At 37.1% G+C, this 27,053-nt stretch overlaps 1 protein-coding gene across 50 annotated transcripts in view; it reads left to right on the top strand.

The window, feature by feature from the left end:
- The window catches only part of TRIP12 (thyroid hormone receptor interactor 12), a 140,523-nt gene that overhangs the window by 28,606 nt on the left and 84,864 nt on the right, over window positions 1–27,053 (top strand). For all 50 annotated transcript variants that reach the window (XM_048214129.1, XM_048214125.1, XM_048214100.1 and 47 more), the window contains one exon: window positions 12,665–12,811. In XM_048214129.1, the coding sequence (XP_048070086.1) occupies window positions 12,714–12,811 (98 nt within the window). In that variant the 5' untranslated portion in view covers window positions 12,665–12,713. The remainder of the gene's footprint in view (window positions 1–12,664; window positions 12,812–27,053) is intronic.

The following is a 27,053-nucleotide window of genomic DNA, read 5'->3' as shown; positions in this document are numbered from 1 at the left end:
AAGATCATAACAACATATATTTGAAGCTTAGTCCTTCTATGAGGGACTTATAGAGGATATCAGACATACACAGAAACAGAACTGTCTAATGAACCTCCATGTAGCTAAGACCCAGATCCTACACTGTCAACTCCTGGCCACTTTTTTCACCCATACTCTTAGCCCCACCTCAATTATTTTGAAGCAAATTTTGGTTGTTACTTGATCTGTAAGTATTTCAGTCTGCTTCTTTGAAAGATGAGAACTCTTTTTAAAGACATAAGCTTAATCCCATGACTGTACAATAAAAAATAGTTCCTTATGATCTGTAAATATCCAATCAGTGTTCATAGTTGCCATATGCATTTTGTTGTTATGTCTCTTAAAACTTAGTATGTACATGCTCTTCTTCCCCCTCCCCTTGCAATTTGCTTACTTTTTTTTTGTTTGTTTGTTTGTTTGTTTTTTGAGAGAACAAGAGAGTGCCCATGTGTGCCAGACTGGGGGAGAGTGTGGGTGGGGCAGAGAGAGAGAGAGAGAGTCCTAAGCAGGCTCCATGCTCAGTGCAGAGCCCAATGCAGGGTTTGTTCTCACAATCCTGAGATCATGACCTGTGCCAAAATCGAGTCAGATGCTTAACAGACTGAGCCACCCAGGTGCCCGTGCTTACTGTATTTTCTAAGTGTTTTACTTTCAGTTAATTTTATTAACATAATGAGATCTACTTATCTTCATTTTATAGATGAGGAAATTAAGCCTTTGATAAGTAACAGATTTCTCCCAGCTAACGTTTATGGTAGAGCCAGAATTCGAACTGATAAAAGAAATAGGTGCTCTTTCCAAGCTTCCCTCTCTTCTCTACTGTTGACGTTTAGGTATATTTTTCTGGATTTTTTTTTTCCTTACATATATGTACAGACAAATACATAGAACCCCCACCCCTTTTCATTCTTGTCCTCTGGTCTCAACTTAAAAATATCTCTTCAGAGAGGTATTACCTGGTGAGTCAGCCTAAAGTAGCTTTTTCCTTCCCACTTCCTGTTATTCTCTACTTCGTCCTATTTTTCTCCTGTTCCATCTTCCATGGCACTTAGAACAATGTGCAAATAGCTTGATTATTTTTTGTCTTCCCAATTGAGCATGAGCTCCATCCAGGCAAAGATTATGTCTGTTGATGCCTGTCAAGGCTCGCAAATATTTGTTGAGGGAATTAACTAAGGTCTGCCCTTCATAGGAGTGCAGTATGTACAAATCTACTTCTTTGTTTTTAGGACCTCTAAGCATGCCGTAGACTTGCTACAGTGTGCTTATTTAACTGTTCCCTACTGAGATCGTTTGGAGTCTCTCCAGTTATCCTCCATGATGTACTGCAGCTAGCATCTTGACTACACATATCCTTGTGTACTTGTGCAAGTGCTTCTTTAGGTTAGATTCCCAAAAGATTCCTAGAAGTGGAATTGCTGGATTCTAAGAAGATGAGTGGCAGTTTTTAATTATGGGATGGAGGAGAGTCCTGTAAAGATTGCAGAGGATTTGGTGATACGAAATGATAGCAAACAAATGGTGAAACCTGTGTCAGTTCTGAAACCTAGCTGATACTAGAATAATGTAAGGAGCTTTAAAAAAAAAAAAATCAGCTCGATTTCCCTTTACCCCCATTCTGATAGGGCCCAGGAATCTATATGAAAAAAAAAACAAACCTTAGGTTTGGGAGCAACAGCTTTAATATTTTTCTTGGCTATAGGTTTGTTACATGTTCTGGCTCATTGTAGACACAGTCATTAGACTTATTTTTAGTAAAAATGCCACTATTTGTAGAAATGTGGGGCACTGGTCTGTAGAGTATATGACATTCTAAATGTGAGGGTTTTTTTTTTAACTTTTGAAAAATATTTTCTAGAGACTATTTCCAAATTTAGATACAATTCCTGTGACATAATTTTAAACAAAAATTTGGTGCTATGCATTGTTCTACCTTATATTAAAGTTATAGTGTGTATCTTGTCTCTTCAACTTTGAGTTACATTTTTTAGTTTTCTTTTCCTTGAGCCTAACCACAAACTTAGTAATATTTGTTCCTGAAAATTCTCCCGGATGCTGTTGATTACAGGTTACATATTGTTGCTTCAAGAAGTTGGTACCGTTCCATGATTATCACAGTGTTGAAATATTTTTTGTTGTTGGAAGGAAGGTTAGGTTGACTTTCAAACACAAGCAGTGTTAAAGAAATTAACCACTTTGATTTCATTATTATGGTGGAGTTTGCAGCAGTGACAACATGTATTGAAAAAAATATTTTGAAAGTAATTGCCTTATTACGTGTGTCCCTATGCTCTAAAGGTCATTTACCAAACATAAAATTGTTTTTGTCCATCGGGAGCACCTTGCTGTAAACTACAGGATATTTTGTGTTTTACTTTCAAGAACTGTGATTCTTATCCAGCAGGCATCGTTCTGTCCCTTGGTGCAGAGAGGCATTTTACCAATTCCTTCCTCCCTGTCTCAGTAGCTCTTCTCTTTTGATTATCACTGTGTGATCGTGGTGTTACTAAGTCTTTATAAGGAAGAATTTACACAATATACTCCATTTAAGAAAAGCTAAAATAAATGTTAGGTTAGAGTATTACAAAATTTAGAGCAGAATCAGATTTTAGAGACTAGTACATAACCTTTCCCTTTTGTCTCTTCATTCCTGGGTAGGTGGAAAAGAACGTCTTTAAGAGGATGTACTAAAAATGCTAGTGATAAGCTGACCTACCCCCACCCATCGACTGGCTAATTATGGTAGCCAGCAGGATTGAGACCTCTTAAAACTGAGTCTATGAGCCATCTTTGGCACATGAGCTAAAACTTGCTGTCTCTACTCTCTAATCCTTGAGACTTTAACAACTAGAAGGAAACACTCTATTAAGTGCAGTTAGTGTTTTGAAGGATTTTACAAGTGATAGGAGCTAAGACAGGATTCGTATTAGGGAATGAGGTGCTCTCTATTTTAGAAGTAGCCGGGCTAGATTGAATCTGTTCTTGATAAATCGATCATAGTTCAGTATTCCACAAAATAGACTTTCGGTGCAGTGATGGGTACCAGATCTCTGGCTGTTTCAGTGTGTCATTTTCTGTGGTATGTGTTTTAGGTAGTAAGAACTCCCATTTTCTTGGAAAAAGGATTTGGATTGCGAAATTACTTTTTTTTTTTTTTTAAATATGTATATGGAGTATAGACACCTTTGAAAATAATGCTTTTGAATTTTTCTGAAGTTTTTAGTAATGAGACCACATGATTTAAAAAATGAAAATGAGAAAATAATCTAAAAATGGCTAGTGTTTTCATATATATATACATATATATATATATTTTTTTTTTGGTTATTTTTACCCACAAAGTGTCATCTTCTGTAGAGTACAATTACAGCGTATGTAATTGCGTAAAGAATTATTTGAATAGGGAAATAGGTACATGGTTCAAAATGTAAAAGGCCTCAAAGGGTCCTGTCCTAACAAGGTAGATGATTTAAAGTTGTTGTTGTTTTTTAATGTATTCTCTGTAGGTAATATTTAAGCCAGTGATTACTTACTTTCACAAAATTATATATGTAGATGTATTCTGTGCCCAGCATTCTGTACCTGCCTTTTTGCTTATTAACAAAATCTTGACGGTAGTTCCATGTGTAGTGCATAGAGCATTTTGCATCTCAAAATCTTAGGGTTGTCTTCCTGTTTTATAATCTACTTTTAAAATTGTGCAATAGTATTATTTTTTCTTCTGTTTCTTTTATTAAGCATGTCCTTTTTTGTCTCCTTCAGTTGTTTTGCCAATTTGAATTTCTTCCTCTGCCCCGCAGTTAATTTCCAATTTTGCTTTTGGTTATTCTCCCTTTGAGCAGAGCGGATCATCTGGGTGCAGAGCCATTGTGCTCCCTTTGGCTTGGTGGTTCAGTGATTGTTTGCCCAGCTGATCTTAATTTTGGAGTTGCTGTTTCCCTTACGTGCTTCTCTCTCCTGGTTCTAGGCTGTTTTTTGTCTTGGTTATCAGGGTGCTGTTAAAGGCAAGTGGGCTCCGGCCTCCTTTTTAGTAGCCAGGCCTCCCTTGCTGTCCGGCTTGTGAGACTGGCCCGTAAGGAGGAGGTACTTCATCTTTTGTTGCCCTTGCTCTGTAGTTCTTAGTTTTTTCAAGCAAGGGGTCATTGATAGGAACCCTTAAGATATTCTTCTTACCTTTTTCTTCTTTAAAAACTCTGTGGTCTTTACCTCTTTCCTGTTTTTGGTATAGATTTTTTTCTTATTATAGATTTTATTATATCTGGCAACTGGCCTTCCATGATTTAGGGTGTAGTCGTGTTTTCTTCTGGTTTCATTATAAATGGGATTTTCTTATTATGAATTTTTAAGCTTTTATTCATTTTGCTTGATTTCAGGAAGGGAAATAAAAAGAACCTTTACCATGCTGTCTCCTATTTCTAGGAGATAAATGTAAGTGTCTGGGTTACATCCAAAAATCTTCTGAAACAAGTGCACTTAGACCCAAGAAATACTGGAGTCTCTGTTATATGCTAATTAATGTATTAACAGAGTCAGTTGTGAATCTCAGGTCCTGCTGAATAATATACTTTGTGAAAATAATGCCAAAATTAATCTCATTGACTTTACCAGATGGGCACGTAAGGTAGATTCTCAAGGCATATTACAGTTGTAAAATGTGGGCGTTGGCATCAGGTTGTGTGCCCAGTGTTGAATTTCGTTGGTAAATGTTGGGTGACACTTGAAAGATTAAGTGTGTGTTGTAGGCACTTTAGTTTCTCATTTGTACTTTGTAAATGAATGTATAGTATAGAAATTATTCAGAGTTCAGAGGCTGGTGGGTCAGGTCAGGTGTATTCTGTTTGCCCCTCTGTAAATGGATCAGCTGTCAACAAGTCAATAAGCAAAGTGGTTGAATTGGTGTTTTGGAGTAGAATGGCATAATGGAAAGTGTCCTTTCCACTGGCATTCTGGAGAGCTGCTATGTCCCTAAATAGATGTGTGCTCTTGAGCAGTTGACTCTTTGGATGAGGATTTCCTCTTGCGTGAATGAGATAATCACATCAGGTGTGAATTGACACTCAAGCTTATGGTTTCTTTTCAGGTAGGTTCTTAGTGCTGCCAGGTGGTCTTTCTTGTTCAAAGTATGCGCAATTCCCTGTTCTCCAGTAGGGAAGCTCTTTGAAATCTCCATTTCTCTTATTTTTCTTGTACATGTTAGTAGTTACAGATTCAGTCCAGCTAGGCATGCACTTCCTTGCTTTCATTTATCTTCTCTTGCCTCGGAGATCGATGTACCTTTCTTATCATCTGAGGCTTATGCTCTTGATTCTCTTTTTCTTCGTGTAGGAAACTATACTCCATTTCCAGCCCTTTTAGTAAGAGTGTCCCTTAAGTACATAAACATGTTCAAGACTTACTTTTTTTAAGGAAGGAAAATCATACACGTTCCTGCCCTTGTGGCCCTTGTCAAACCTGCCTGCCGTACTTTGTCGGTTCTCTCTTCGTCCTCTTCATAGCCCAGCATTTAGTGTTTACTGTCCATTAACCATACATTCTCCTTCCCAAATCTGATGGGCACTTCTCAGTCTTGTGTGTCTGTCCTTTCTTTGACCTTTGAACTCTGCCTATCTTATTCCTCTCAGTGTCTGCATTACCACCTTCCTGATTTTTCCACCATACTTTTTGTTTTGTTTTATAGCTTCAATATTTATTCCTCATACTTCAGATGAGTCTTTGATGCTGCTCAACTGGATTCTTCCTTTTCTGTTTTCCTTCGATTTCAGTGTTTCCTAAGGTTTCATCCTGGGTCTGTTCTCTTAATCTGCGTATGTTTCATTGGGGAAGTGAAATCTCCTTGATTATCTTGGTTTCACTTACCTTCTGCACATTGATGATTTTTCTCATCTACGTGTTCACTTAACTCCTTAATTCTAGATATTTATTTCCATCTGTATACTGGAACTCTTTACCTAGATGTCCTACATAATAAGTCAGACTGGGCACTTGGCATTAGAACTTTATTTTTCTGCCCTATATGTTTTATTTGGTAATGTTACTACCATCTCTTGTATGATTTTTCTGGAGTTAAAAGCATAACTTAAAACTATAGAATGAACACATAGTAAAGATTTTATTAGCTCACTAATTAATGAAGGGGGGGGACCTGTTAGGGTAAAGCTGGCTTAAAAAAAAAAAACATTTGGGGAACTGGATATTTATAGGAAATTTAATAAAGAATTGTAGAATAAGATTACTGATGCCACCCGGTGCGGCAAACTGCGGTCTTTGGGGTTACCTTGTCAGCTGTTGTAGAAGTTATTTGTATTTCCACCAGACACAGATCTGCAAGGCAACATGTGAGTTCGTTGTCCGAACCCCTCAACAGTAGTATATAGCAAAGTTAATGCTGTTCTTTCCTAGAAAATTAATTCCTGGGTGAGCCTGTTAAATGCTGTTACTTTTGACATTGGAAGGATATGCTGTCTTTACGTGTTTTAGATCACTGTTCTTAACCCTTGTCAACAGAGCAGGAAACTTGAGCCGCCTTTTAGGGTAGTGTTCTTACTCCTGTACATGCTCAAGTCCGATAACCACAGACCTATGTTCTCTTTTCTGATTGTGTAGATTTTACAAGTTGCGGTGTTTGACTACCATCTCTTCATTCCACCTTCCATTATCAGACCCTCATTTGTCTATGTGGTAGCTTAATAGTTGATCCGCCTCGATATCTGTAGATCTTAAATGCAAAATTTTGAGTTTTAGGCCCTGTACGATACAGACTGGGCTTGTTTCCAGGTCCAAGTTCTTCCCAGATCTTGTGTTTGAGCGCTAATGACCTACTCAGCGTTCCTCCACTGTGACTTCCTCATTCCTCGCTGCCCTTCTCATTCCTCTGTCTCTTTAAGCTGGCCCCTCTCCGTCTGGTGAGGACAAAATTAAGTCACCTTTTCTCTGTTTACAATATCACCTTTGATACTGCTGCTTGGATCGTTTAGTGCATTTTCTCACAATTCATTTACGGATTGGTCAGCTAAACTGATTTTTTTCAAAGAACTGTGAAAGGATTAGAATCTTCAGGATCTGCTCCAGGCTTGGAATGTCATGGTTTGCTAATGTTTGACTCTTTAAAAAAGGTAAACGTATAATTATTTTTGTTTGTTTGGCCATGTAACATAGTCCTAAAGGTAATGGACTTCAGGTCAAATCTGTGAATGTGGCCCATTTACCTGTTGGCCTCTTGGTGTTAGGATTATTTTAACTAAGTTCCACAGTTTCTCTGAAGGAAGGTAATTTCCAGTACCTATTTTTTGTGAGGTTGCTGTAGAAATTAGATGAAAAGGCGCTTAGCTTGGTGCATGGTAAGCACAGAGTAAACGTTACCTGTAATTGTTTTTATTTTAAAACCTGCATTTTCCCACTAAATATTGTTTTCTAGTGTTAAAATATATAATTTGAAAATACTACTTTTATGTGTTGTACAACATTCAGTATTCCATCGTGACGCTGGATTGGTTTTGATGCCTCTGAATTGAAATAAACACTTAGCTGACCCAATGCTCAAGTCACTTGACCCTTTTCCCTGTACCCAGTGGCTCTTCCTCCTTTGTTTCCTGTCTCTGAGCACCTCTCAACCCCTTGCTCTTTAGGGAAGCTGAAAGGTTATTCATAACTGTTTCAAAGGTAGTCTTTGAAGTCCTTGACATTCTTACTTATGCAAAAATGACTTCTTTTGTAAACAAGGGTGACTTCTATGCCATTTTATTGTGGAGTTGTTTAATACTACCACTGGGATGTTTAACTTACCATTCTTGCTTCTAAGTCTATAGACTTTTTTTTGTGTGGGGGGGATGTAGTGTATGAAGTTCACATTTGCAGTTCTGGATGCCATTACTTGCAGTCTGAAAGTCCAGATGCCATATCTTGTTGCATGCAGGCTACTTAATTTTGTAACACTTCCCTTATTTGCAAAATAGGAATAGTAAAGTGGTTTATAAGGCTCATTGGCACATTTATATTTTGTTTAATAGAATAAACAGGGGAGTAACGTGTTATGCAGTTGTGTTTATTACCGTTGTGATTAAAGTCTAGTTTCAGAATCTGAAGCCAAACTAAGTCTCCTTTGGAGGACCACGTCTAAATAGAGGACGTAAGAAATGGGGGTGGGGGGCAGTAGATAAATTCACTTTCAGTGTCAGTTGTGGAAGCTGGAGACTTTTCTGCAGACACCGTGTGTGGATATAAGTGTTAGCTTTTTTTGATGTTATTATCTTTACCGGGAAATAATGCAGTATTTTTTTGGTTTTCAGTGTTGCCTCTCAAATAGGTAAAAGGTAGTGATTACATTAGTTCACTTTGGGGCTATTCATGACTCCGTTCTGCATTACTAAATTGGAGATCCGTTTTCCAATCTATCAAATGTCCTTCATGTGATAAAAATTCTGCATAAGTACTAACTGACGTCTGTGGTATTATTCCTTTCATACTTGGCCATTTGATGAGGAAGAACTACCACATCCTAAAGTTAATTTTTGCAATCTGCTTCTCTTGGTGTTCTGAGTTTTACACTAAATGAATGGTTGAATTTTTTTAAAGTTTTTTTCCCCTAGCCTTAACCTCGCTTCTTTGATTTTTTTTGAATTACAAAATTAGAAAGAAAATCAGTTTCCAAGATGACTGCAGTTGAAGTTTGTTTGAAAGAATATCATTTTTATAAAATTTTAAGAATGAATTTTTATTTGTAGGTTAATATGCTGTTCTGTTTTTCCTGAAAAAGTTCTGTCTGCCTGAAGAACTAAATACTTTTTCACATAAAATTCAAATGGTATTTAACCTGGGACACTTAGCTGTGAACAAAGTCAAGAGTTTTAGTCTCGAACATACCCATTAGTGTTTTTATGCTTCTCCTATTGAGTTCAGAGTCCTATATGCCATCTGTTTTATTTCGGTTCTTTAGGAATTAATATCAGAAGTTTTCTGTGAAAAAAGTTTGGTGATTATTTTCACAGAAATGAAGGTGATAGAAGAGTATAGTATGTTTTAGGACTTGATAGTTAGGGTTATAATAGGCTGGACTTAAAACTTCTAGTTTCAATATGAAGAAGGAGTCTTTTGAGTTCGTATTCATTTCAGGTTATTAAAACACAAATTCTACAAATGCAGTTTTTCTGTTGGTATAACTCGTGTGTTTTATTTATTTATTTATTTATTTATTTAATTTTTAAAGATTTTATTTATTTATTTTACAGAGAGAGACAGCGAGAGAGGGAGCACAAGCAAGGGGAGTGTGAGAGGGAGAAGCAGGCTTCCCGCTGAGCAGGGAGCCCAGTGCGGGGCTCGATGCCAGCACCCTGGGATCATGACCTGAGCCGAAGGCAGATGCTTAGCGGCTGAGCCACCCAGGCGCCCCTCGTGTGTGTTTTAAAATTTAATTAGTAAAATACATTAGGCATAAGTAATAGGTTAAGAAAGTACTGAATATTCATATAACAAGAAGGGAAAATCATTGCACAGTAAAAACTTTTGGGCTCTTACCTGGAGCCAAAGAGGAGTTTAAATTTGGTTGAAGTTGAGGTGGTGGTGATCTCCAGGAGGGATAGATCTCCTCATTATCAGGATTCAGAGACTTGAACTTTTTTGAATTTGTCTGTAATGTAAAGAGTTGAACTTGGTCTTCCTGGTGGGTCCCTTGCAGCTTTGGATTTATTGGTAACCTGGCAGAGGGGGTGGTCCTGTATGTATCATATGTTAATCTTACATTTACTTTTTGGGGTTTTAAACTGCAAAGTTTAACAGAGCCTGGCCTCCTTCCTTAAAGATCAACTTAGGTGATACCTGGCTGACTCAGTCAGTGGACCATGCAACTCCTGATCTTGTTGAGAGTTCAAGTCCCATGTTGGGTGTAGAGATTACTTAAAAATAAAATCTTAAAAAAAAAAATCAACTTATACTTTAAAAACAGGTGGCACTTTGGTAAATAAGTGTTTTCTTACTTGTCACCCTTTCTCTCTTAAATCTCAAGAATTATCCATGAGCAGGCCGTGGGCTGATAACGGTGCTGGTGGACAAGCTCTGAAGATGTTGGGAGTGTTATTTAGATTACTTCCGTAACTAAGGTCAGAATAACCAGTGTGACTTAGACTCATTTGAATGACTTAACACCCCGTGACAGGCAGTATGCATTTAGTAGCAGGAAATAGGCAGGTGAGATCGACCAAACTTATTTAATAATAGTCTTTGCTTTTCAAAGTGAAAACAGCAGTATCACGCTGTTTTCCTATATCCATGCTGTTTAGGGACCAAGTGAAATGGCACTGTGATGTTTGAATTGGTAAAGCTTCTTGGATGAATTCTGAGATAGAATGGCTTTTATTGAATTCTGTAATAGGGTGCAGTTATTCTCGGATGCACTACAACCAGGAGAGTCTTTTAAAATGTCTCCAGTTTTGCACCCACAGAATCGGAATCTCTGAGGGCAGAGGCCAGGCATTCATATTTTGACAAAGCTTCCTAGGTTATTGTGAAGCTCGTCCTTAATTAAAAACACTGCTGTGTTTCTGGCAAAATTCACTTTAAAACTATATTTCTAGAAATGTAAGACTCACCTTGACAGTGGTTTTTATGGTGAAGTCTCCCTCAATATGTTGTTTTGCCACAAGTATTCTTTTCTTCTGAATAAGTGTTGATAGTAATAACAGTAATAGTTAACATGTGCAGAGCCTTTGCAATATCAGAGGCACTGTGTCACGTGGTTTGTGTGGATTTCTCATTTAATCCTTCCAACTGCCCTGTGAGGTAAGTTCTTTATCCCCATTTGGTAGACAGAAGCACAGAGAACAAGTTATGTGTGATGTCAGGATTCAAACTCAGCCAGAGGCAGTTAAACTCCAGAGCCCTGCATTTCTAACTCCTCTACCGAGTGACCTACCCTATAGCTTACAAAAGGTAGATAATAAAAATGACTCCTTTCATCGCAGACTTCAGACCCCAGGTCCCTCTTTCTCAATGGCAGGCAGTATTTTTTTTTTTTAAGATTTTATTTATTTATTTATTTGACTGGGGGAGGGGTGGAGTCCAAGCAGGGGGAGTGGCAGGCAGAGGGAGAGGGAGAAGCAGGCTCTCTGCTGAGCAGGAAGCCCAATGTGGGACTGATCCTAGGACCCTGAGATCAAGACCTGAGCCGAGAAGGCAGACGCTTAACCGACTGAGCCATCCAGGTGCCCTCAACGGCAGGCAGTATTATTAACAAAGTCTGTTTTATGAATCCTTCCATCAGTTTGCAATGTGTAGACAATATATAAGGATACATACGCGGCCTTTTAAATATACATATAGACAGCTGGGCGTTTTATACTGTTTACCCTCTAACATATCTTGGGGGAAATCTTTCCATATCGGTACATGTAAATTTAATTTTTCTCTTTCTCGTTGTTTTCAAACTATTTCCTGTTTTTTCTTTCTAAAAGTGATGGTAATTACGTTAGTAATTTGAACTTTCTCACCAGAGTTTGTTTATTAGTATATTAATTGATGATGATGTGGTCATATGTGACAGAAACAATCCTTTTCTACTGATTTAGGTCAACCTGTAACTCAAAAGAAAACCCACTTCCTGTTATAGGGCATGGAATCTCTTAAAACAAAATCCAGTAATAGATTTAGTCATGATTAACTTGCATTCTCTTTTAGCACCAGTTCCTGTAATGTCACATTCGTTCTCTTCCCTCCCCAGTAAGTAGAATTAAAGAACTCTACTTGGAGTTTGAGTGGAGACTTAAGAAAAATTGTCAAGATTTGATTTATACAAATTGTGATTCTTTCTATGATAGTAATATTGGCCTATTTATCAGTTGAACCGGTTTTCTTTGAGTATGAGCATTTTTTTTCTGTATAATAATTAAATTTCTTCTAGAAACTTCACATTGATTAAGAATCGTGTTTTGATATAAATTGTTATACTTACGAACTGTGCTCTCAGTTTCTAACAACTCTTTAAGATAGGTGATATACTGATTTCACGGAAGAGGTAAATGAAATCTAGAGATGAAGTGTCTTGTGCAAGGTCACAGCCAGCATAGCTGATGTTGAAATCTAGCATATCTGGGACCATTTCTCAGTTCACTGTACTTGAGCCGCTTTCTCCTCATTTCTCCATAGTTTTACGGTTTCTTTTGTATTTATGATGGCATTTGTTATTCACAGCAGTACTGTGAAGTAGGCATGTGTTGTTGTTTATTTTGTGGCTGAGTAGTTGGAGGCTGGAGGCTCTGGTTTGTACAAAGGCAGACTCCTTTAATACCTGCTCTGTCACAGGACTTGAGCCAAGGTATTCTGGTGTTGGGTGCAGTGTCTTTTCTTACACACCACAGGAAATGGAGAAGTAAAGATAAATTTCTGCTTGTGCTTTGTTTTCTTTGAGAATTTCCTGGGTCTTCCATGTGAAATCTGTTAATTTTATGTGCTGGATTTTGGACCAAATGCCTTGAATTTGGTATATTTCTGACATGTTCCAATATACTAATCAGATTTCAAATAAGACAATGTAGCATCAGTGAAGGCTGTACAGATAATTTACATAAAATTTCCCCTTCATCTTTGGTGCCCTTCATTTGGTTTCTGTGTTGTACCACATATAGCTGATATTTTTTCTCATTTTTTTCCCTTTTAGTGAATGGTAGTGTCTAGAAAGGGTATGTCCCTTCAAGAGAGAGGTGCCAATGTCCAACCGGCCTAATAACAATCCAGGGGGGTCACTGCGACGTTCACAGAGGAACACTGCCGGGGCCCAACCACAAGACGACTCAATAGGAGGAAGGTATGTATTTGATGGTAATTTGAAAAGTCATTGGTGAAAAAAAGCATTTTTAAAAACCTGCTTATGAGGACAAAAACTTAAATGGTTCACTACAAATGGGTAATTTTTTCCTAATTTTTGAGCCAAGTTACACAAATAAAACTGGAGTTCAAAGCAGTTCTTTCATCATTTCTGAAATGTGCTAGGCTCAAAAAATAGTTGTCAGTCATTGACATTATCAGAAATCTAAGTTAAGGGTCATGAACATATGGTATGTCCTGTTCGGTTTGCCCTTTCTCTTCACTCTTACACATGTGCTATAGCATGGCTTTCGATCGATCGTTTGTGGTGCCTTTCTTTCTGCGTGTCTTTATTTACTTTACTGAAAGGAAGCTTCATTTGTTTTAAGATCTTGCATTCTGATATGTAGCTTTTGAGTTTTTTCCCCCTCTTATTGTTTGACAGCATATGGATGCTGACAGCCCGGTGAGGCAGCCTGACTTTTTGGGCATATAACTTCCTCATCATTTTCGTAGCGGTCTGCTGTTCAGCAGATTTGTAGTCGGAGTCCTCGTATAGGAGGTAGTGTGAAGAATCAGATGCATTCTCTGGAATGGAAAATTCCTTGTCTAATTTAGACAAGGACTGTCATTTTATATATAAAATACTCTGAACTTCACTTTGCAAGGCCTAGTTCTCCGACCCTTGTTTAGCTTGCAATCAGTAATGGCAAGATCCTAATACGATTACCTGATACAACATTTGGAGGCATTACCATGTATATATTGTCTAGTAAATTATATTAAAAAACCTGAATGTCAAATGTAAAGAGTATATCAACGTCTCCTGTTGATGTCAGGCTATTTTAGTAGTTGAGCATGTGGACTTTGGACTAGAACAGCATTCTGTGCAGTGACTGTCTCTGCCCTTAAATAGCTGTGTGTCCTTTGTTCTATCTTTTAGGAGACCTCAGGTTCTTAGTCCACACAGTGGGGGGATATCCCTGTCATAAGGCTGTCGGTTAACTTCAGCAATGTGTGCTACACTGGTGGCACGGTGCTTAGTACAGAGTTCTGTTCTGAACTTGTTTTTTACTTTTTTACATTCAGATTATTCTTCGTAGCAGCCCCACTTTATTTATCTGTTGATTAAAAAATATCCCTCTTCCATTATAAAAACCTTGCGTGTTTATTTTAGAAAATTTGGAAAACATAGAAGAGTGTAAAGGAAAACATCCTAAAAATTCAGATGCAACCACTGTTAACGTTGGCATAGTTTCCTTAGTCGTCTTTACTGCATGAATATATGTGCCTATATGTGCATGTGTTTACACACAAGTACTTGTACCATTTTGGGAGTACTGGCTCAGCCGGTAGAGCATGTGACTCTTGATCTCAGTGTCATTGAGTTCGAGCCCCATGTTGGCATAGAGATTACTTAAAATTTTTTTAAAAAATCAGTATGTAACTTGAACCTTTTACACAACTGCGGTTTTACATAGTAATACTCAGGTTCTACTTGAACTCCTGCACGTGACTGACGAACATTTTGTTCTTTGTACAGGTATCCTGGTTCTAAAATCCAGAGATGTTTCAGCACCATTATCTTTTTCTATATGTTGGTGTTAAATATTTTATTGTTTTATGTTTTTTTAAAAATATGAGCAGGAAATAGAAATGGAAGTGGTTAATATTGGTTATTAAGATGTGTATTAGTTTAAATAACTAATAAAGTTGTAATCAAGATGGAACTGTGATTTGATTTGTAGATTGGCACACTTTTGCCATAGTTTATTTGCTTTAAGTCTGTCAGTCATATGTTCAGTTGATGCAGCAACTGTGGAAAACAGTATGTAGGTTCCTCAAAAAATTAAAAATAGAAATACCATGCAATTCGGTAATTCTGCTGGGTATTTACCCAAAGAAAACAAGAACACTAATTCTTAAAAGTATATGCACTCCTCTGTTTATTTCAGCGTTATTTATAGTAGCCAAGTTATGGAAGCAACCTAAGCACCCATCATTAGAATGATGGATCAAGAAGATGTGGTGTATGTATACAGTGGAATAATACTCAGCCATAAAAGAAAAAAAAAAGAAATCTTGCCATTTGCAACAGCATGGATGGAGCTAGAGGGAATTGTGCTAATTGAATTCAGTCAGTCAGAGAAAGACAAATACCATATGATTTCACTTACATGTGTAATCTAAAAGGAAAACAACTAAAAACAGAAACAGACTCATACAGAGAATAAATTGATAGTTGCCAGAGGGGAGAGGGGTGGGTGGCAGGATAGGTGAAGTAGGTGAAGGGGATTAAAAGTTCAAACTTTCAGTATTAAAATAAGTCACAGATGTGAAAAGTACAGCCTAGGGAATATAGTCAATAATGTTGTAATACTGTTTGTTGACAGATGGTGACTACACTTACCGTGGTGAGCACTGAGTAATGTATAGACTAGTTAGATCACTGTGTTGTACACCTGAAACGAATATGACATTGCCACCCATACTTCAGTAATACGCTCAATTGTGAAGGATAAGTATAAAATTTAAAAATGCGTTTGCAATGGCAGAAAACATGCCAAAGAATATAAAGCAGAGTATAATGAGCGCTTTTGTACTTTAATCCCTTCTCCCTTTCAGTAATGTAGCCTGTTTCGTTTTTTAAAGTTTCAGCTCTTGCATGATTTCAAAAAACATTTCCTAGCAAAACTAGCACACAAAAGAGGACCAAGTCCTACCCCCCACCTTTAAAAAACCCAGTATCATTTGTGTCGTTTGCTCTGTCCCTAAAATTGTTTAAAGGACGTAACTTTTTAAGTCTTTATGTTCCATTGTGTGGCTGTACCGTAATTTAGTAATAACTCTGAATACATATATTTTTCCTCCTTTTTGTGGATAAGTATAATTATGATCAGGACATACAAATTTAGAATATTAGCCAAAAAATCTTACCAGTTTGACTTAAGAATGCAAATTAGGAGATGTTTGTTCATTCGAATTTTATTTTCTCTTCTTAGCTTGATTCTTGGCTCATGGTAGACTCTCGAACCTGGAAAGGACCTTTTTATCAAAGCCCAGGCTGACACTGAAACCCCTGTAGAGTGTGCTATACTGGAAGTGATCTAGCCTCTAAGAAACCTCTCTGGTGATTCTGGGGGTGAGAAAGAGAGGACTGAGATAAGTTGGGAGGGAGCAATTACAGCTGTAATTTTCATTCTCTTTATCTGACTTGTGTTGATACCTAAGTAAAATGCTGTTATTGTCAGCTTTTGATTCAAAAGTAGACCTGATCTTGAAAATGTTCTCATGGTGGGGTAGGTTAAGCGTCTGCCTTGGCTCAGGTCATGATCTCAGGGTCTGGGATCGAGCCCCCTGTGGACCCTGCTCTCTCTGCTTGGCGGGAAGCCTTTTTCCCCCGCTGCCTGCTCTTCCGCCTGCTTGTGCTCTCTCTGTCAAATAAATAAATACAATCTTAAAAAAAAAAGAAAAGAAAATGTACTCAGTGATACAGTGATTCAACTCATGGTAATAACAGCATCCACAACAACAGTGCACTGTTGATGTGTTTTAAGTTAAAATTTTTTATACGTGTTCTTTCAGTAGGGACTCACAGAAGCTGTGTGTGCTAATGAGTACGTAAGCCCATTCTCTGAGTGTGGTAGTTTGCTCAACTTTACGCAGCTAGTGTGTAGACTCAGGACCTGATTTCCAACCACTTGACTCTAAAGTCACTGATTATTTTCATTATGCTGATCTGTTTTTACTGCACAAACCACTTAATCCATATGATAAAGGACTTGGAGGAGGGTATGAAGTATGTATAATGGAAGAATATTAGCTCATTCAGTTGAGGACTTAAGTAGCAGTTTTTCCCTCCTAAAATTTTTAAATTCGTTCATTTTTTAAAATTTACTCTTTTTTTTTTTTCAAATTTGCATCAGGGTGTTTTCTTTGCATAGCTTCCTTCCTGTGACCATTCCTTCCCTTCCCCCAAATCAAGGTCACTTACCTTTTCTTTTCTTTTTAGAAGAATAGTTTTCATTTATCCTTAAGCTAATAGAAATTAGGATCTTTGGTATATATTTCATCTCCCCTGATTATTTGCTCTGCTCTGTTTTCCCCTATCCTTGTTCTCTATCCATAAATGAACTCTAGAGTTCTTCCTCCTCTATGATTTCTTTCTTTCCCTTCTATAGTTTTTTGGGCTATAGCTGATCTGTTCTCTTCTCTGTTCTGTCAGATTTTTTTTTTTAAGAGGGAGAGCTGGGGGGGCGGGGGGAGGTTGCAGGGAGAGAGGGAAAAGAGAATCTTAAGCAGGCTCCATGTCTAGCACTGAGCCTGATGCAGTCCTCGACCCTGAGCCGAAATCAAGAGTCAGATGCTTAACCCACTGTGCCATCACCCCTCTCTGTCAGATTTTTTGATGCTTGAATCCAGTCCACTCCACCTCCCCAGCCCCATTAAAAAAATTTGTATGCAAAGTTTAAATTACTTTTTATGAAGTAAAAACTCAGTTATGAGATCTATAGGTAATAATTTTTGTTAACATTGCCAGAGCAGGGACTTTTTTTTTAGCCAGTGTGAATTGTACAGAAAGTAAATAGATTGGTGTTTTGGTTTCAATTGGATATGATACAGAAAAGCACAAAAAAGAACATGAATATCCAGAGATCAGTTTGTGTTAACATTTTGATTTTTATCTGTCTTGAAAATACAATTTAGCATGTAGCTGATTACACTATAAATACAGTTTTAGATCCTTTTTTTGTTTGTTTTTTTTAAACCTAGCATCCTAACAGCTTTTTTTTTTTTTTTGGTAATTGTTTTACAAATGGCCACTCGACTTACTGAATCAATATATAACATTTTCCAAAATTACTTTTTAGTTTTTGGATAGTTAATTGGTGGGAGAGTTGTTGCTCATGCTTAAATGTTTGTATTTCAGGTGTCTCTTAAGAATGAGTTCCCAGAGGTGAAATCATTTGGTCAAAGGGAGTTTTTCATGGTCAGCTTGTTTCACACGTGGTCAACTTTTTTCACCCATTATTTGTCACCATCAGGAAAAAGAGTGCTTTTTCTCATCATTCTGTTCATGTTATTTTCACCTTGTTAATTTGATAAGGGGGAAAAATCACATTAATTTTATTTTATTGGTGTTTCTGTAGTAATGAGGTTAAATATTAGAAAAATAGGTTTAAGGAATGAGAGAATATTTTTTGACATAAGCATACCAATAAGTTTGTATGTGTTGCGAATCTCCCTTCGTACCACTGTACAGTAGAGCTGACCTTTAAAGTCACTGAGCTGATGTGAGCCCCTCTTGTAACAGTAACCCTCTTTTGTGTAATTATCTCCATCAGTTCTTCACCCCTGTGGTTTGAATGGTAGTTATTTTTTTCCAACATGATCATACTCTGCTTGTGGTTGCCCATTGCCTAGTCTTTTGCCCAAGCTGGGAAAATCTGCAGTCCTCCATTTTTCTGGGCTCATTGGTGGGACGGGGGTGTTCGCGTGATTCAAACTGGAAGCTTTCTCCTTCTGGCTAGCGAGGAGAAGATGTAAATCTGAAGTTGCCAACTGCACATCTCCTGCCTTAGGGAAGAAGATGGACAGGCAGAGAAAAGCAAATACATCATTATGTGTGTATTAAAGTTCTGGCAAGTTTGAGTTCTTAGTTCTTTAGAACTATGTTGACTCTTCTCTAGATTTGATTGTTTAGCTGTTTTTGAATCTGGAGATATGTGTTATTTTAAAGATTTTATTTATTTATTTATTTATTTGAGAGAGAGGGCGCACACAAGCAGGGGGAGGGACAGAGGGAGGGAGAGAGAACCACAGGCAGACTCTACCCTGAGCTTGGAGCCCAACGTGGGGCTCAATCCCACGGCCTTGAGATTACCAGCTGAGCTGAAATCAAGAGTCAAATGCCCAACCAGCTGAGCTGCTCAGGTGCCCCACATGTGTATTATTTTAATAAAGCCTCCTTTGGCTTTAAAGAGTCCTGTCCTGCCTTAATGTACTTATAATCCAAACTCAGGATAAGATTGTATTCATCCATTTGTAGAACGCCATGCTAGTAAGTACCGTGCTAGAGGGTAGTTATAAAAATGAGAGTAGAAAGCCTTTATTACAAGCTGTTCCAACTCAGTGGGGGAAATGGGCATGTAGGGGATTATCAGAGTCAGGTGAGAAACATTTCTAGCGATGACCTCATTGATTTAGGCTCTGAAGGCTGAAGAAGTAGTTGCAAAGCAGGTGGTACATGTCAGCAATATTTGTCTCTACTTGATGTGTGGTGTCATTAGTTACTTAGAGCGTGCAGATTTTCTCATTTTTTGTGCCACTTGCTACTTTGCTCTAAAGTTTTTGGTGTTCAACAAACAGTAGTGTGGGTTCGAAATAAGGTTTACTTCCTTGGCATTTCTAGGCACAGAAATGTGACCATCTTTTATGGAAATGGTCATGAAAAGATGATTGGAGTGAAGGCAGAGTTGAAGTAGGTCAGGGTCGAATGGCCTGCATAACAGAGTGGGTGAGAGTATGCTGCAGGAACAAATGCTAAATGATTCTTGTGTTTAACAATCTAGCCACCAGAATAGTGTCCGTCCTGGGTGGGCTGCTGGCTCTGCTCTATGTCTGCACATTCAGGGATTCCTGTCGATTGCTCTGGCAAGAGAGTGGGGGGAATTGCCCTCTGGCTCTCCAAGGTTTCCCCCAGAAGGGATTCATTTCTGTTCACATTCCCTTGACAGAACAAGTTGTGTGGCTGCACATAACTTCCAAGTAGTTTGGCAAGTGCCACCCTGCCATGTGTTCTGGTCAGAGGAGAAATAGAATATTTGTAAACTGCACATTATAACTGTCAAAGGCTGTTGAAACATTTTTTTTAATTCTTACTCCCATGTCTACAACAGACCGTTTGTTTCCTTCCCGAAATTCTGCTTGGTGCAACATAGCTATGGGTATGGTGTATTTTCTTCGTTCTCCTACTTAATTCACCAGTATGGATACCTTTTTTATGTTCTGTTTTTGTGTGTACCTTCTGTCTCTTTTTTTATCCTGACCTTTGCTAAGGCAGGTGGAAGTTCAAGCTTTATCCTCTTTGGGAGGATGAGCATGTTAATGGGAGACACGGGTAGTGTGGTGTGAAAATGACCTCATTATTTCTTAGGACTAAATTGAAACCACTTTTATAAAAACGTACAGTAGAGTTAGCCAGGTAACTGGTTAACTTGCTCCTTTCAGTAATGGTGAATCTTACTGCAATAATTAGGTGCTTTGACTTTTAGCCACCCAACCAAGTACACTTTTTTCACTTCTAGCATTGTTTTGGTAATGCTGAGAAAGCAGGTCTGTCCCCCCAGGCCATTGGCTGGGAGGCAAGATTTAACGTGTTGTGTTAAACAGTGACCAACGGTTGCACTTGGCCTAAGGATGAGCGGAGGCTACTTTTGTAGTTGGAGGTTTCACACATAGGATTCTTAATAGTTACCCGTGTTAAGTTCTTTCTTGGACCAACAAAATCATCTCTTACATGTTTTGTACATTTCTTTGCAGTGTAGATTTTTTTGCTTTAATCACTAAGTGTGAGATTGTGTTTTAAAAATCACATGATACACATATTGGAAACCTGTAAGATGTCAGCTGCCATAGATTATTTCATATCCTTAACTGAGGCTTCATATCCTTAACTGATTCTTCTGTCCCTCCCATTGAGGGAATCTGATGTTCCACACACCAGTTTTTACAAGTGCTTTCTCAGTATCGGAATGCTTTCCTAGAAGAGTATGGGTGTGAATGGAAAAAGGAATATAGACAAATGCTCCTTCCATAGTTGAACAGCAGTCGCGCCTGGAAGGCTGTTTCTTGGTAATAGGGAAAGCAAAAGAAAGGAGGGTTCCTTTTTCAACATACTTTTCCCATTTTTCTTGTATATCATTTGCAAAGCCTTAAGCCATTTAATTTGACATGTGTACAGTTAGGGAGAGAAATACCAGCAGGGATAGGAAAAATTGCATAGCTGTAGATGCAGGCCTTTTCCTTTGACCCGGAGTCCCTAGGTATAGCTGCAGGGTTTCATATTTAGAGAGTCAGAATGCCTGAGCATTCCTGCCTAAGGGGCCAGGTGATTTTGGTGCCGGCCTCATTTCCTGCAGCTTCAAAATGGAAATAGACCTACCTTGGTGTCTTTTGAGGATTAAGTGGGATAATGCATTTAAAAGTAAATGTAATGTTTATCGCATAATCACACCTTAAAAGTATGTATACTGGGGTCATCTTAGTAAGTTTTTACTCAGGTAGTTATAAAAGCCAGTCTACCTGATGAAATACTTAACACTGCATCACTATCCTGTCACTAATCACTGATTTACTTTGGATTACCTTGGTGTTTATATTCCTTACCCAGCTCCTTTGTGAAATGTGGGGGGTGAAGGTATATTGAGCTGTATGGTTCTCTTTTGGGGGGGCGTATCTTTTTCCACAGTTTTGATTACATTCAATCCCTTGCCTTGTTTCTGTACACAGTAAAGTACGTACTGTAGTTTATTCACCCATCCTCAGTATTACTTGGGTTGTTGAACATAATAGAATTTTTGCTTTTGCCTTGCTGTTTCTAACACTGTCAGTCTCCTACTGCAGACTGTTATCAAAGGACAAAATCTGTATCTTTTGAAAAGGCATTTAAGCCCTAGCCTGTCCTTTCAACCTTGTTTCCTAATGTAGCTCTGTGCTCAGGGAAATTCATATCATTTGCCAGGTGCCATGTGGGTTTCATATTTTCCTGCCTCTGTCTTTTGCCTTTACTCTGCTTTTGACTCAAATGTTCTTTTTCTTCAGCTTTTCATTCTTCAGGGTGTGGTTTAAATCCATGTAGTCTATAAAGCCTGTATTCTCCTGCTAGTTGTAATTTCTCCCTTTGTTGGGAACTTTATAGCACCTGGTAGATCACTTTGTTTTATGAGGCACTGACCTGTTTGAGGACAGGAACTCAACTGTGTTATCCATATTTATATGCCTTGTCATGACTTGCATATATTTGAGTTGGCAAACCTAACGAATCTGTTGAAATGAGTAGCTTGTTACAGTAGTTCTCAACTCTGTTCTGTTGATCTAATGCTCCCACTCTATAATGTGTATCATATAATGTAAACATTTTTATTATGATGTCCCTTTGTTAGCATGAGATGAATCAAGAAATACAACATACCTGCCTAAACGGTTTAGAAACATAAGATGTTTCTAAATATATGTAATGTACCTGCATTTTATAAGGGTAAAAATAAACAAATAAAAGGAAAACAACTGGTAACAAAATAAGATTATTTCAGTAGGTAAATGCTTGGGTGCATTGACACAAGATGACAGTGTATGCATCTGTTTTTGAATTTATTGAACCTGACAGCTACAGCAACATACTTAAATGCCATAAGTAGCGTTTTCATTGTAGACTTCTCCAGAATGATACATGGCCCTTGGTAAAGCTGCAAAAAATGTATCTTTTGTTGATTCCCATGGATTACTGGAGAAATTGATGTATATAAAAACCATGCAAAACAAATATAAGCTGAGAAATTATGAGTATGTATTTTACCTATATCATGGCCAGATTTCAAGTTTTTTCATAAGGTTTTCATGTATTACCAAGGCTACTCGAAATCTCTGGTTCTTGGGACAATTTTCATTTTGTCTGACTGTTCTGTATATTGCATGACTTTTTTTTTCTTTTTTTTTTTAATCTCTAGTCCACATCTGCTAAGTGGCAATAGCACCCAGTTCCCTAATATGTTTTCAAAATGTTCCCTAGAGGGAGAACCACTAATGTTTAAAACATTGCTTTATAAAAAAGGAGTTCTTTACTGTAAATTACAGAATCCACTGGGCTAGCATTTTGCCGTAACTAAACATAGGAACATTGGTCAGACTAATCAGCTTTTGTTTTGTGATTGAAAATAGGAAAACAGTACATTTTGCTGAGAACATTAGTGAGTGTTTTGTTTAAAGTAATTTAAATGAACTTTCCACCCTGATTATTGAAAATCAGTGACTTGTTTAAAACATTCATTTAACTTATGAACATTATAAACAAAGCATTTAATTTTTAGAAGACAATTGTACTGTTAATCGTGTATATAAAATATAAAAGCATAAAAATGCATGCACATCTGTATACATATACAAAAAACAAATTTGGAGATTTAATTAAGCCCCAGATCGTTTATGTTTTGATAGTATGTACATGTTTTTGAACTGTGAATATGTCTGGCGTGAAACTTAATTTCAAACAAAATTTAAGACCTGTGTTGTAGAGTATTAACTGGTTACTTATAACTAGCCACTCATTTTACCTGCCATTCAGACAAGAATGAGCTCTTTGATATAAGATTTTATCCTTTCTTAGCTGTCCTCTGGATTAGAGATGGTTTTTAACCCTTTGGACTACCAAGTATTTTATTAAATAGTAGTAAAAGTAAATTGAAGTATCTAGAAGGGGCAATCAGCTGTGATTTGCCTAAAAGTCAACAAGAGACATTTGAGTCTTAAAAGCATATAACCCAGAGTTGATTAGTCTGTTCTGTTGTAATCTGGGTTTCTTTAATGTGAGTTGGCCCACATACACTTGCTAAATAGGGAAATGATGTCAGTATAACCTGGAAGGTAGTACTGGTTCATAGGCAGTTTTTCCTACAGTGTTAATGTATGAACTGAAATGGAATAGACTTTGAATTAGCGTGGAAGATTTGGTAATCTTATCTAATGAAGATCTTACGAAAAAGCTTGAAAATCTTACAGAAATGATTTACAGAAATCACTTTGTGCAAGAAATAGCTAGTTCAGTGACTTCCAGAACCACTACACTTTGCACTGTTGAATGCTCGAAGGAAGCTCAAAACCATTCACTGGAAAGCATCCCCCGGAATCGTATTTTTAATTTTGTTGACGCTGGTCTTAAGAGAAAGTGCCTTTAAAAATTCACACTTAAAAGGGGAATGTACAAAAACAAGATTCCAAAGAGTGGGCCAGCTCTGATTATTGGTGCAAATGTTAGTGGAGATTAAATCCTTAAAATTGGTGATGTTTTTGTTAGAACATGATTATGAAATAACATAGGTTTGCGTGCTCTGTGCCCAATCTTATTTTCACCATTAGCCTGGTTATTTTTAGTGAGTGATTTTGCAGAAAGTGAGATTTTTTTTTCTGCCAGGAATATCCATAGGATGATATAAAAGCTCCTGAATATACACCCACCCACTTATCCACCTATCCTTGGGCTGTAATTTACTAAATGGGCTCATTCTGCTGCTATCTAAAAGAGTTTGTCATGAATTTTACTGTGTTATTTTTGCAAATTTGATTTGTAGTGGCTATAAATTTTACTAGGTCTTAGATTATGCTTTTTAATAAAAATTAATGTTGAGCATTAAGGTCTGATAAATGAGGGAATTGGTGAAATGAGCTAAAAGCCATCAAGGCTTGTTGAGTGTTGAATCCTGTGATACCCTAATTGGCTATTCTAGATTGGGCGCTATTAATTTATGGACATTTACTTTACAGTATTCTGAGCATCAGTAATTTATAAATGGGCATAATAAAACAGAGCCCCACTTTGGGAGGCCCCATATTGTTTCTTCATGGTACCATCTGGTTGCCCGCTCTCTTGTGGTAAGCCAAGGATTGGAAAACTATGTATGACCCGTGGGACAGACCCAGCTTCCTGCCTGTTCTTGTGTATAAAACTTGGTACATAGCCATGCTCATTCGTTTACATATTGTTTATACCTGCTTATGTGACACCTAGTATTGCCCACAAAACCAAAACTATTTACTACCCTTGACAGAAAATGTATTAAGACCCTGCTAAACAATAGGTGGAAGGACAGTAGTGATCAGTATTTAATATTTTGAAATGTTTTTAACCAGTCTTCAGTGACAGTGTTACACTTAATTTTTGGAAAGGTGCAATCAGGTCAATATGGGCATTGTTGGTTTTAAGCTAGTTTTGTGAGTTTCAGTTTCTAAGATGGGTGGATTTTTTTTTTTTCTTTCATTATCAGATATTGAGTATTTAGAGTATTTACCTCATAAATCCTTTAGGTCATTGAAGGTGTAAGGACAGTAGAAATTCAGGAGTTGATTTAAGTGGCTATAAAGTTAGATGTGTTCAAGAGCCAGGAACAATTTATTTGGGGTAAAGAGGGGAGGGCTGCTGCCTCTACAGCGCTGTCAGCATTGGGTTGATGTTGGTCAGATTCTGTTGACAAAGAGAATGAATTCCCTCCCCCATCCCCTAGTTATTAACTAGGAATATATTATAATAAACATTTTTTAAGATTGCCATCTGAATATTTAGTTGAATGTTACCGCCAAGTAGTCTAACTCTGGATAAAGTTTTTTTAAAAATGATTTTAAAATTATAATCAAGGAATACAACAACGGATATTTTAAATTTTATAATGAAGTAGAGGTTGTGATTCAATTAAAAAATTAATCCTTAGCAAACTTGACTGAAGCAAGAATATAGAGAACCTGAATGACATAATTTATAGGTATTGTTCTATGGATATTAAGTCATGTACCCTGAAAACAGAACATTACACCTTTCAAAAAGTAATTAGGATGACTTGAAAATTTACTCAGTTTCATTTCTTTTTTTTTAAATAGAACTCTCAGATCTGTTAGTAAAAACGTTACAGAAACAAAATCAGTTTCTAGAAATAAAATCTCTCTAATAGGAAACTCATGGGTTAACATAATGTCAGTCTGCAGTGGAAGAATATCTAGGAAAAATGCAAACTAAATCACAGTGGATAAATCTTAGAAGGTTCAGCTTGGATACACTCAGAAAAACTATAATATGTACCTTGAAAAATGCTTATTCATTACTACAGTCAAGACTAAGACACTTGAAAAGACTGACGTAGAGTTTTTAAGTAGTTGGTCTATACTAGTAAGTCTTTAGAAAGTGCTAGCCTGTCCTATATTAAAATCTTAAAAACGAAAATGATATTACAGATCCAAAAATATTTCTTTTTATTGAGAAGCTAATTTCATATCTTCTTTCAAGACTCCAGTATTGAACTCCTCTGGAAAAATGGAAGAAAAAAATAAGAGACGAGAAACCTTAGAGCATCTTTTTGAAGAAATGGTGGAACTTGTATGTTATGTTAAGAACTGTGTGGCATCCTTACAGATTCAATTAGAATCGTCATGTGAGGTTTCAGTGACTTTATTTCTCAGTTCCTTTGAGGTGATGTTCAGAATGAAAGCCTTTAAAGAATTTTTTTAACGAAGTAAACAGCTTTGGTATTAATGAAACTTTATCATTCTTATTAGAATATGCTCTCTTAATGTTATTTACATGAAGGATGGATGTTGGCTCTGAATTAAAATAGTTGCATCTTTAACGTTATTATCTCTCACCTCTGTAACACCGGCTTTTCTGGGTATATATAAATGCATGCTCTTTTTTTAATTGCTGTGTAAATCTAATGTAATCATTGTCTGAGGTTAAAAAAAAAAAAATCTAACAACTGAAAAACAGTTTATTCGTGTCCTGCAAACTCGCTCTTAGAACAATGCTGGCACAGGATTTGTTTTATTACAAATATAACCCAACGGTATATCAATGATGGACTCTCTTGAATATGTTTGGAATATTTTGTGGTCAATTCTTTACCTCTTTCTCCAGGGCTTGGTTTTTGGTGTACTTCTATTGATTAGTGCATTACATTCTTAGCAAATATCATTCTATCAGTTTCATGTAAGTTTATTTACTGTGTAGTGCTTCTAATGATTTGCCGTGTAAAATCAGTTTGAGAGTTGATTTCATCTGCCTCTGCATTTACCGGGCTAACCTGAATTACAGTCCACAAATTGGGAGTCAGTATCATTGTGCGATCACTGACTGCTTCTTCCATGAAACTTTTAAGCTGTTACACTCAACATTATCTATTAAAAATAGTGTTTAGATCTAAAGGCCGGATTTGCTTTTTGCAAACATTTAGCATATGTGAGTTTGCAGTACAATTGTTGAAAAATTCTTTATTGCTTAAATGGGTATAATATTGCTATTCACTCATAAAACTTAGTAATAAAAGACCTGCACTCTTGGGTATTGAGGTATTGGTTCTAAGGCAAGTTTTTTGGCAAGATTATTTGGTAGAACAATAATTAATTATGGAAATATTTGGGGGAAAGGGTAGGGTCAGTAAAGAAGAATTGGGAGACTTTTTAAAAAATGAAAACATAATTCACTTTTC

The sequence above is a fragment of the Ursus arctos genome, unplaced genomic scaffold, assembly GCF_023065955.2.
Source record: "Ursus arctos isolate Adak ecotype North America unplaced genomic scaffold, UrsArc2.0 scaffold_1, whole genome shotgun sequence".
In the NCBI taxonomy this organism is placed as follows: domain Eukaryota; kingdom Metazoa; phylum Chordata; class Mammalia; order Carnivora; family Ursidae; genus Ursus; species Ursus arctos.
The sequence above is the reverse complement of the archived record's forward strand: the minus strand, read 5'-3'. Positions and strand labels throughout refer to the sequence as shown.